This window comes from Pelodiscus sinensis, chromosome 9 (genome assembly GCF_049634645.1).
Source record: "Pelodiscus sinensis isolate JC-2024 chromosome 9, ASM4963464v1, whole genome shotgun sequence".
In the NCBI taxonomy this organism is placed as follows: Eukaryota; Metazoa; Chordata; order Testudines; family Trionychidae; genus Pelodiscus; species Pelodiscus sinensis.
In genome coordinates, this window is record NC_134719.1 from 15,989,225 (window position 1) to 16,001,424 (window position 12,200).

At 35.8% G+C, this 12,200-nt stretch overlaps 1 protein-coding gene across 13 annotated transcripts in view; it reads left to right on the forward strand.

The window, feature by feature from the left end:
* The window catches only part of NFIA (nuclear factor I A), a 502,526-nt gene extending 490,966 nt beyond the window's left edge, over nt 1-11,560 (forward strand). For all 13 annotated transcript variants that reach the window (XM_006132338.4, XM_006132341.4, XM_075936113.1 and 10 more), the window contains one exon: nt 4,559-11,560. In XM_006132338.4, the coding sequence (XP_006132400.2) occupies nt 4,559-4,576 (18 nt within the window). In that variant the 3' untranslated portion in view covers nt 4,577-11,560. The remainder of the gene's footprint in view (nt 1-4,558) is intronic.
* The last annotated feature ends 640 nt before the right edge of the window (nt 11,561-12,200 follow it).

Below are 12,200 nucleotides of genomic sequence, written 5' to 3' on the forward strand. Positions count from 1 at the left end.
CTTTAAGTGAAAGGCCTCGTTGTTATTTCAGGAAATGTACAGGTAGAAGTACTTCTGAAAAGTTTTTGTTTGTTTTGTTTTAAAACACACAGAAGATGCTTATGATTACGTTTCAGAGCCAGGATAAAATAAATCACTCAGGAAAGCTGTTTTGAGAAGATTGTATTAAACCATGGGCCTGATTCTGAATTTCTGGCCCAGGCAAAATTGTTAATAAAGTCAGTGAAGTGCTTTCTGCTTTTCTCTTGTAAATTGGCGAGTTTTCAGTGTGTGTTTCCCAGTTGTTCTTTTCAGTACAAAGGCCACAAGTGCCAAAAGTTGCTTACGATTTTGTATCTGTGCTATCTGGAGAAGAGCATAAAAAATGAATACACTGGTATTATCAAAGAAATATAATTGCCATTTCAGTCTTCTTTTGTTTAGGTTTGAGTCAAGTAGATATAGTTTATGGTTCGTAAAAACTTACTAATGTGAGGGTTCTAGGATCCTGGCAGTGTAAAGCTTCAACTTTCATGGTGCTGTAAATTAGGGGGGGGGAGGGAAGTGTGATAATACTCCTCAGAGAACAGTAAAATAGAGCTCTGCAATGGTTAAATGGAATTTTATAAGCACATTCGGTGTGGAACTGTTTTGCATTACATGAGTTGAATACCTTAGAGATGACACACATCTGCAGGCACTTTATTAAATCCTTAGTCAGCACTTTTCAACCTGATGAGATTACTTCTTCATTTGACTGGAGAAAGGAAAGCTAAGATCTTGTACCGGACTGCAGAATTCTTTTTGATGTTTCACCTTGAAGACTAGAAAAGGACAGTGAGATACTCTGTAGGTCAATACAGAACTGTAGTAATACTGATGACTATATAGCAGTAATTTTACTTAGCTAGGGCCTTTTTGGTCCAGTGGATTCATTTAACTCTAACCTCATTACTGCAAAAAAAATTTTTTTTTCAGTAAATATAGGTCAAAGCTAAATGTTTGCTTTTTCTGGTAAAATGCATAAGGAGAACTTCACCCTGCATTGTGTTGTGATATTGCACGCAGTTTAAATAAAGATGGAAAATTAAGAAAAAGAAATACTTTTGTTCCCTAGCTGGATACAGTACGATAGATTGCAGGACATGGAAGAAGGACAAAATGTAGGCTGTAGCCTGAAAGCATAGTCAAGTTAAATTGTGTTGGGGAGCATTAGCAAAAAATCCATAGATTTGGGTTTGCTTGTTTCACTAATCCATTATGCAAAGAATTCTGCAAATCTTAGAGTCAGAGCTGCATATACTGTTACAGAGGGAGTTTCCTGGATGAGTCAAAAGAATAATTGAACTTTTCACACATAATCCAACAACATTTAAACAAATGTGGACAGTTTGGGGGACATGGGTTCTGAATATTAAAATGATTGTCTAGGAAAATAGGATAATTATCTATGTTTATTTCTGCTGTAAAATATGAATTTAAATGGTATTTTGAGAGCGGGCTGAGAAAATGTTATGGTATTTCTGTTCTGCTGTCTCAGCATATAAAATATTTCATCAAAGAATAGTTGCAAAAATAGCCAGTGCTGTGCAGGTATGTCTTTGTCATTTGAATTTCTTATTCTTAAAATCAGCTTTTATTCAAAGGCAATTTGGATAACCAGATCCCTGGACACAAGTTTAAAAAAATATGTTTCAATTTAAGACTGAAAGGGTTAATTAAGTTTTTCATTGGTATTAAGATTGAACTGTGTCTGCTGGAGTCATATTGACACCCCAGTGCATGGTAACTCTACTCCTTTATTGACATGTTGCTAGTCAAGAGCACAATAGCACTTTGTGTCTGCAAATCATTGGTAAAATCATCTCAAGAAAAAAAAAAGTTTGAAAGCCTAACGCTAGACAAAGGCACAAGAGCTGCACTGCGCAGCTAAAAACTCCAGAGTCAGCAACTTCTATTGATTAAAAACTAACCTTTAAAGTAACTCTCAGAGTGTGTGGTTAGCATTTAAATTTAAACATGTCATGAGTTGATTTGTGTTACTGAATACCAACTCAGAAGGAGTTACATTCACATCAGATTTTTTTCTAATTCCCTTAAGCAGCTAAAGTATTTCATGAAATGTCAATAGGGCAGTAGAGAGGGGGGGAAAAAGGTGTTTTGGGGGAAGCAGGGGGGGGGAGCCAAACTGAGTCTTGTATTTCCTTTTCCCATGCAAATATTCAGCCCCAAAAGAAAAGTGTAGGGAGAGAAACACAATAATTAGACCTTTGTCTAACTTTCCCAAGTGCCAGAGAAAGACAGATTAATTAAATATACAACAGTGTTAGTTTTTGGAGTGGGGGTCTCTCTTGCTGTGTAGGTCATAAATTAGGCAGAATAAATACTTCAATGTGTTTGCAGTGGGCCTGCTACGTCAGAGCCACTGGAAGGTTGGTGGGAGGAGAGCAGAGTGTTTCTTGCTAATGATAGTCACGTCTGGGTCTGTCTGGTTGCTCCTAGCAACCAGACATGATGTAACACCAGGATGAACTTGAACTTGGGGGACTTGAAAAGGGAACAATAGACCAGAGCAATCAATAAAGCCTATTTCAGTGAAGGATTACAGAGCTGCTCTGGGGTAACCTTGTCTGCAAAGCACACACTGAATAGTAAGATGTGTGAAGAAACTTTTTGCTTTTTAAGAGGAGTGCAGAAGCACTGCAGAATTTTTTAGTAATGCAGTGAGAAGCCAGGAGAAATGTGGTATAGAAAAGTGCACCCCCTGCTGTCCAAAATGTGCAGTAAGACTCATTCAAACAAATACTGCATATTTAACTGTGCACTGAAGGAAGATTAGGAGTTTTAAACTGGTTTTGTGATACTTTACTAATTAAAACTCCAGACTACTTTAGCACCCCAATAATCCAAATCTAATCTATTAAAAATGAGATGACCAAAGGCAAGAAAGGACTAATTTAGCAGCGGCCTGGACATATTGCACAGTTGCTACTTTTTTTGAATTATTGGAAGATCTCAGTGTGTACTTGCTGGAATGATTTGCCTTCCTCGGTTCTTTAAAGCAAACGGTTAACAATGCACACCTGAAAACACAGGAAGTGTATTTTTTTTAAAAATCTGCTTCTGAAATAAAAATCTAGTTACGAGCCCAGGAAATTTTACCCCAATATATATAACTATCCTTTAACTGTTTACCCATGTGACCAGGCAAACCTTGATGGTAACCTACCAGAGCTTGGCAATAAAATGTTTTTTACCTACTTGAATGACCAAGTCTGAATTTTATCCCTTTTGCTCCCTGCTATGCACTTTCACAAAGCACATCCTTGTCAATTCGGGCCATTCTGAAAGCTATAACATTTGTATCATGATTGTAAACATACATGTGAAATTCAGAACAACTTGAAAATTATGAGTGTTATACTATCCAGGGGCCAATTCCTGGTTGCCTTATCTGTGCACATAACACTATCAAAATTAATGGGACTGTTTAATTAATAAGGAGAGCAGGGTTTGGCACTGCTTTTAAAATAATAAGGAACAGCTAAGAAAACACCGAAATATTTTTTTTTCTGTGTATCTTTGAGTGTAAAAATGATTTCATTTAATTACAGCCAGTCTAAGAATGAATACAAGAATCTGTATGCAATAATTGAAGCAGATATGGAGATGGTATGTCTGTGCTTAGAAAGGGGAAGGAAGGCAGAGTTAGCTAATGAATTGAATGGGGAACTGGATGACTGGCAACATTTCTCATACCATATTATTTATTTTAACAGTTTCTAGAGAGCCTACCACTGTGGCAAGAACTGTAATCTTGAAGTCTAGCATGGACTTGCCTTGGGGTCCTTTGTTAATATTAATACATAGTATTTTAGTTGATGCCCTATAAATCAAATGAAATGCTGAAAAGAATTGAAGGAAAAAGTTGATAAAACTTGTCATCAGTATGTATGTGCTCAACTATTCTTGTAATACGATATGCCAGGAGCTCATATAAAATGTAAAGAATCAGCAACAAGTCTCTCATAGCTGAGCCCTTCCCATCGTACTCTTGCCTTAACCTATAGTTACTTCTTGTTATTTTAATTCTCAAGAGAGCAGTGTATCATAGTCAGATGCAAATTCACATTCCGTTTCAATCTCAGGTTCTGATACTGATCTTACTCATATCTCTTTCACACTGGTGTGAATCCATCAAATGTCTTCTGAGCTCATTTGTACCTGTTTTACCTCAGTGAAAATGAAGCTACTTGAATTAAGCTACTCTTGATTTACACCAGTGTAAATGAGAATCCCACAGAGACCCCGACAGGCTTATTCTGATGCGGTGGAAAAAGTTGCTTCCTCTGACTGGGGAACTTCGGTGTTCCATGGGCTCACAGCCACATCATTTTTGGAGTGCTCAAATCAGCCATACTAAAGTGAACAGGGAAAGGTGAGTGGTAACTAATGCAATTAGCTCAATTGTAGATGTATTGGAAGGAGCTGCAAAGACCACCGCAAAACTTGTATTCTAATCAGGGGGAAAAACTCTGAGGACTTGACAGCTGAAAGTTTTTCTCTTTTTTTTTTGCAGTCCTGGTACCTGGGATAAAAGTGACAGCTTCTCATCACCCACCGGACAGACCACCTGACTCCTTCCCAACTCTGTAACATGGAAGCAGCAGCAACACAGTGCAGTTACTTCACATCAGTGGAAGGAGAGATGAACAGATATCTACAGCAAACTAGTACATGGAAATGGCAAATGTTATGGTCAATGGCAAAGGCCATAACTTTTTTGAGATTTTTTTTAAACACCTTAGGGACTGTTGTAATTTCTCATACGGTGCTGGAAATGGTTGGGCTTCATAATTTTTGAAGTGTTTCATTGGTAGTGTAAGTATTAGGTGACACTGGGTAGAACTAGCCTCTGCTGCTGCTTACTGACTCGCTGTTGTAACACACTTTCCATATGGAGCCTAACTGTTTTACAGCATTTTCACTGATTATTTTCCCATGCAGGTGTGAGACTTCTCGAGAAATCATGAAACACACTTAAACTGTAACTTTTGTAGTAGCTGAATTCTGCAATATATAGACTTACAGGACAGACATAGGGCATGTTTTTCTGTAACATATCGGGGGGGAAAATGCTGTTTTTTGTTTTGTTTTGTTTTTTTACAGTCAGCAGTTAGATACATAACATGAAAAATCTGAGCACTGTCAACAGGTTTTTTTCCACTCAAGTTGCAGAGCGATTTAAAACATCAAACTACTACTATTCACTTAAAAAAAAAAGAAAAAAGAAAAAAAAAGTTTGAAATGCTGCACTTACATAAAAAACATTTTTTTCAGCAATTTTCAACAATTACAAAAAAAATTCATGCAGAAATGGGGAAGTTGGTCTGTTTTGACAGAAACTGACAGGAATCAAAACAATCGAATTTTGAATTGAGTAAAGTGCAATTTCATTGGATAGCTAAATATCTTTGTAAGATAGAGATTGTTGAAAATTCTATTTTTGTTTTCCAAGTCCTTCCACCCCAGGACTCTAAATTATTGGGGTAAAAAACAGCCTTGCAAGAAAAAGGGGAGCTATTTTTGCTTTTTATGTTTTTTATTGTTAAACTTGTATCCCTTTAAAACTGAAGGAAAATTAAAAAAAAAATCTAATGGTGCTTTTACCACAATATGTTAACTACATTAAATGCTAATTAATCATTTTCTGTTATCAAAGCACATAACTAAAATTAAATCATAATATCTGTTAAATTTATAAGCTAAAAGTCACTATAGTGGATTATGCCAATTCTGACAAATGTTACGTGTTTCCGGCAGTATAGGGTTATCACTTCTCAAACACCTTGGGAATCATATGAAATAGTCCAGAAATTAAAACACCTCTGTGTCCCTGAACTGGTACTTTTTCTGGACTACAAAAAAAAAAAAGACAGAAACAAATGCTGATGTGACAACTTATGCCAGTTCTAAGCAAGGGCACTTGCTGAAAAAAAAAGTTTGGACCCCAAACGTCCTGTATCTTATGTATAAAAAAAAAAAGGAGAAAAAAAAGAAAAAAAAAGAGTGCAAGTGATTTTTTTCTATCAGACAGCGGAGCACCCCTTTGCTTCACATACAACTTTAAGAAGGTTTCCTATACTATACATATATATACGTTCTGGTTGGCAAGTCCAGCTAATCAGAGAAAGTCTCTGCATGTTCTAGTGTTAGTAACTAATTTTTATATAGTTAATGTAGGGTAAAGTAGAGTGCATTAAGACACAATATTGTAATCCCTATTCCAGGCACTTGCCTTTAAACTATGTTTGTACGGCCCTTCAGAAGGGTTTCTACTACTGTCCTATACAATCAAGTAACTGAAATTCTTGGGAAGACACTTTGCTCCTCATCTTTTCCCTGAAATAATGTTTTTTTTCTTAATTTGCACGAAACAAAAAAAAACAAAAACAAAAAATTCCATATCAATGTGCCTTGCCCTGGATAGCGATTATTTGTGGAATTGTTGCACATGTTCCTATATTGAAAGGGGATTTTTCCCTAGTCAAGCATTTGGAGACACTTTTTGTAAATGTGACTTTTATGTCAGCCATTGTCAGTTTCAACATCTAGAATTAAATAGAATGTTAGTTGTTCCGCAGATACGAGTAGTGTTTATTGTCCTGTATGGTCAGTGGCAGTGCTATTCTGAGATCTGTAGATGCTAGATTATCAGTATTTTTGGATGTTGCTGCATTTTACATTTTATTTGGAGTCTTCCTTTTGTTTTTTCCCAGATATATGAAAATATGCAATACCTGCTTATATCATGTAGAAAAGCTTAGCAATTATTAATTTTTCTTTTATTTTTTTTATTTGACCAAAGTTGGTGCTGCACTTGACGCAGTGTGTTTTAGGTGTTTGTCTTTGTACTTATGTGATTTTGAATGCACATGCAGGAAGGGCTCTTCTTAGAGAAGCAGTCAAACTGTGAAGCACTAAGCTGAACCCTGCTTCAAGCAATTTTTGTTTTACAATTGTTCCTTTCACAAGCAAGCCTTAAAAAAACTTCCTTTTTCTTCAGATCCCACACCCATTTTTATTAGCAGACTGCAATCAAGCCACATTCAACTAAAGTATATAATGCCCATTTTTATATGCACGTTTTTAAACTTCCAAGTTCTGAAAATTGTTTACTGGTTATTCTCTATTTAAGGAAAAAATAAAATGTTTTGGATTTTCATATGTGTCTGATAAGTGGTTGAGTAGTCATTTTGCTCTGTTGTATTGTGTGATTGTTAGTATATGGTATCACATCTTCTAGCCAGCATCCTTTGCCTTCCCTATAGCACTTAGCTGGGCATTACTTTATTAAGACATATGTGCACTAAAAAATAATAATAAAATTAAAAAAATAGCAGCTTTCAGTGCTTCACAGTGAAGGGAAAAAAGCCTAGACAAACATTTTGTCAGAACCTTGCTATAAGCCAAGGTATTACCAGTAAATTGGTTGTATATACAATAAAATTGCACCCTTTTTTAAACAAAACAAACTAAGCAATAGTTTGGGCAGTTAGTTGTTTTTAGTGAGCATGTTGTAGTCATGGCTGCAAAGAGAGAGAATTAAACTGCCCACTCAGAAGATATGTAATTTGTATGTTGTATAGTTTTATTGATTACACTGATTTATTCTACCCTATTTTATAATGCAGGACTTTTGTAATGTTGTTTAAATGAGGACAAATTTCTGTCAAATTAGCTTAGTGGAATTTCTGATTGTTCGTTATAAAGGCAGCGTTCATAGAATTGCTTTTTTTTCCCCTTTGGGAACTGGATTTAAGTTAAAAACTTTCCTGTTTCCGTTTTGTATGTATTTAAATACAGTTATTTTTCTTCTCTCAATGGTATAGCATATTCCTATGCTTGAGAAGTATAGGCTACTGAAGAACCATTGTAAATGGACAGTACAGGTATGCTGTATTTTTGAAGGCATTTTGTCATATTAAGTTTGATGACGCTAAGGTTTAGGCATTCTGATCAGAATTGCAGAAAAAATGTTTTAAAGGCTTTAAAACATTAGGTAGGCGATCAAGGGTGTTAATCAACAGTGGTTATAAAGTATTAAACACACTAAATTAAAATTTTGTTCACCTTATTACCATGCAGAAAACACAGCAGTTCAGTTCTGTTCACATATGGAGAACAAATTGTTTTTTATTCCTCAAAATAAAGTAAAAACTGGAGTTCTGAGCAAGACAGCCGCTTGGGGTGTGCAGCCAACAATAAAGAGAACGTGCAGGATTCAGGTGGACAGTATTGATTCCTAATTCAGAATCCAATTACACTTCCTTCCCCTTTTAAATTGTTTTATTAATTTGTTAAAATATAATGTGAACAACTTTTATTCCCTCTCTGGAAATTTTGTCAGACACAAATCCTGACTCAACGCCTCCTTCTCCTCAAATTTAAAGATTTAAAAATTGCTTGTCATGAATTGACTCCACCAGTTAATTCCTCTCTTTTCCTCTTGTTGAACTAGGGCACTGGCTTTTGTTATGCTGCGCACCCCAGCAATGCCATTATTTATTCCTCGTCCTTTATCATAAAACGTACAGGCTAAAGTTAAGCAGCCATGGCATACTTTGTCTCCGCTCTTTATTCCTCCCTCATCCCTCCTCTCTTGAGGTTGAGGGGTAAAGGAAACACAAAACTTTCCTCAACTCCACAGTATTCAGTCAGCCCACAGGAATATGCAAATCCTTCTAACTTTGTTTTTCTTTCACTATTTCTTTTTGTTCCAGGTATTTTGCAGCTTTGTAGTAACAGTGTTATAAAATATTTACTGTACAAAAAAATACAAAAAAACCCAGATACATAGCCTAAAACAGTTTTTTTTCCTTGTGGTGATTTTTTTTTAAAGAATGTCAGTTCATATTGTACTTTACATTGTGTCTCTGGAAATATCTTCTTTTTTTAATTATTTTTTAGAAGGCCTCCATCGAACAAAATTAAAAACACAACCGGCATGATAATGTAAGGAGAGCTTCAATGGCACCTAAAAAGAAACAACTTTCATGAGGTCTGTTGGAGGAAGGTCTCATGAAGTGAATGCTGCCTGCTAGGCAGGATTTCCATTAAATCAATCTTACAATGCCAATTTTGTCTTGAAGTCAATGCATGTATTGCTGTTTGACAGTAAACCCGGCTATGCCATCATCAAGTCCAAGGCTGTGCAATAGTCTAATTAGTATCGAGTACATTTTCCTTTTATTTTTTCCAATAAAAAAGCAGTGGGATGAAAATTGCTTTGATATATAGCAGGTAACATTGAAGCTATTCCATAGCACTTAACTGTAGTGAATACTGTGTCACCAATTCTGAAATCAATTTAATGTTTAATGCAAATCCATTACATGGTGCTATTACAGGCTGGCAAAATGATTTACAAAAATGTGACAACTTGGGCTCAATTCACTCTGCTTTCCAACAATGTAAATGCATAGCAGTGTTTATCTGCATGAGAACTATGCACTAATCTATCTGAAAAAAAAAAAGAATATATCAACTTTGGTATCTACTTTCCGTTTACTTAAATCCTTGCCTTTTTGGTCATTGTTATAATGCCAGCTTTAGGACAGAAAGAATTATAAGAAAACCAGCATAATACCTGATATATTAAAATGTAGTGCCTGTGAAATCTGTATTATATTGCTCTTCTAAAGTAAGATTTTTCTACACCGGTAGCCTTCGCTGTCTGTCAGAACCTTCTGATATAGGTGATGTAAAATAACCGTACAATATTAATGCATGCTATTCCATAATGCTTAGTGAGCTGTATGAATATTACTCAAAGTTATGTTAGTCTTTTTTTCTGACTTGGTTCTTGTCAGATAGGTTTAAAGATATTTCACTGAGAACGCAAATTCTGTCTTTTCTTGATTTGGGGTGTTTTCAGTATTTTGGAGGTATACATTTACTTAAATTCAGTATTACTTGTGGGGGGGTTTCTTTTTCTTAGAGGGCAAGCATGGGTGTTGAGGCCAAAAGTCTGTCTCTGGTCAGATTTTTGTCTCAAAAGCTACCTTAAGAATTCCAAAAGAACGTATGTATAAATTTAAGAGACAGTTTTCAAACCCATAACTGAGACTTAGCTGATGTTGAAAGTGATTTCTTAATGGGCAGTGTTTAACCAGGTACCCATGCTTGACGCTTCTTCTCACCAGACCTCCTTGTATAAAAGGAAAAAAAAATCATTAGGAAAAAAAGAGAGAAAGTAAAAAAGAGAATCTCTTGTGGCTGTTTAGTTGCAATATTTTTCCTTCAAACAAAATTCTGTACAAACTTTAGGCATGATTCATAAAAGACCATTTGCTATTAACACGGGATTTTGGTGTACTTTTTTTATCCAAACGTGAGGACACTTTCTTCCCCAGTAGATGATTTAGCAAGCCTTGTACACAAGCACTCATCTGCCTTTCATGCCCCGTGAGAGCTACATATCCCACAAAGTGAGCAGAATCGCTCAGAAAAAGGGGTCATGGCAGGGATTGGAATGTCATGTCCAACACCTGCAGTACACAAGAATGTTAAGAGGAAAGGAGGATGTAGAGAAGAGGAGAGCTCTTTACTACACTCTGGCCAATACATAGGTTTTATACATTTATGTACAATGTTCCTCCTTTACAGAAGGAATTAATCTGTTCCATGCAAAATATGCCTAGGTGTGCTACCTCTGATTCCCACTAAGAACATTCATAAGAAAAAACTCTTGCATACAATCTAAACTTTTGTACTTTTTACAATGGTTTTTAAAGAAGACTGTTTTCCACTTAGTCTATGCTTTTGCTAACACGAGAACAAAATTATTTTTCTTTTCCCAAGTCTTCCCTTTCCTCCTTTCTTTTACAAATTAGCAATTTTATTTTAGAGAGAAGAAAGGGAAATAAGGTGAATAGTTATCTTTAGAGTTCAGTGTGTTAGATGGATGATTTCCCAGCTGTAAACTCTCGTCCTTTGCTATTGGTTTGGTTACTGCCATAGAAATGCAAAGTAGTTTATGGGCATGGATACCATACAGTGAAGATTTACAAAATGGTTTGCTGTAGACACACAATCGGTGGGAAGTCCCCATTCTGCACTTGTATTGTTTTTTCTCCAAAGTTAAGCATTCACCTAACTCTTCTTGTCCACTCAAATTCCTCATTTCAATTTTCAGTTTGCTCTCCAAAACACTTCTAATGGATGTTTGAAAGATCTGCTGGAAAATCACTTAGCACCCGTGTTAATACCATGTTGTCTTTATGATTTTGACTTGAGCCCCTTGTACCTCTCGTATACTTGTATTGACTCTCATAGTTACCATTTTAGTTTTACTGTGTTCTGTGAAAAAAAATTGTAATTGGTTGAGAATCACTGTGGGCATCCATTCTTATTCAACTAAATCTCCGCAGGTTTTTTGAGCTGGTGTGGATTAGTTTAACTCTTGTATTCAACCATTAGTGCTACCACCTTCTCACATTACAATACAATTACTGGAAGCAAGTACTGCATTTCCTATGCAACAAAAAAAGGAAAATAAAAAACTGCTAATGCTAACAAACTGCGTTGTTATTTACTTTGTGCTGTGCCCAGAAGTGTCCTTGGGCATTTATGGGGCCACAGTAATTATTGCCTGTTGAAACATGACATTATCAAGATATGTCACTGATCTCTTTGGGCCAGCTTCATGCCTTTTATCTGGGTTTGAGTCCTGTGGGTTCCACTTCATCAGCTGTTCCCCAGTCATGTGGACTTTCAGTTGAATTGACATAAATATGTAACACACTATAGTTTCTCAGTCCCATGGGTGTCCTGTTTACAAACATTATGAATCACTCTTCAATAGCCATTTGAAGGTTACATCATCAAAATAAAGATATAGTCAGCCTAAAATAAGAAGGGATACTTCTTACTCAAGCAAACAGAGAACATGTGTTAACTTAGAAAACATTTGGGTGAATCTTTAAGTACACTAATATGTGGCCACTAAAGTCACTAACCTTGCTCCTTAGCATTTGAATTTAATTTTTAGTGTCAACATTTTTATTAAGTAGGTCTAATCAAATGCCCACATTTCAGCATTTCTAGGAATCCATCATTTCATAAACATACATTGTTTTAGACCTGGTCAAAATTTTCTGACCACTTTTTTGTCAAAAAGGGGAGGAGTGTTTCTATAAGACACTGAATTTTACACACAC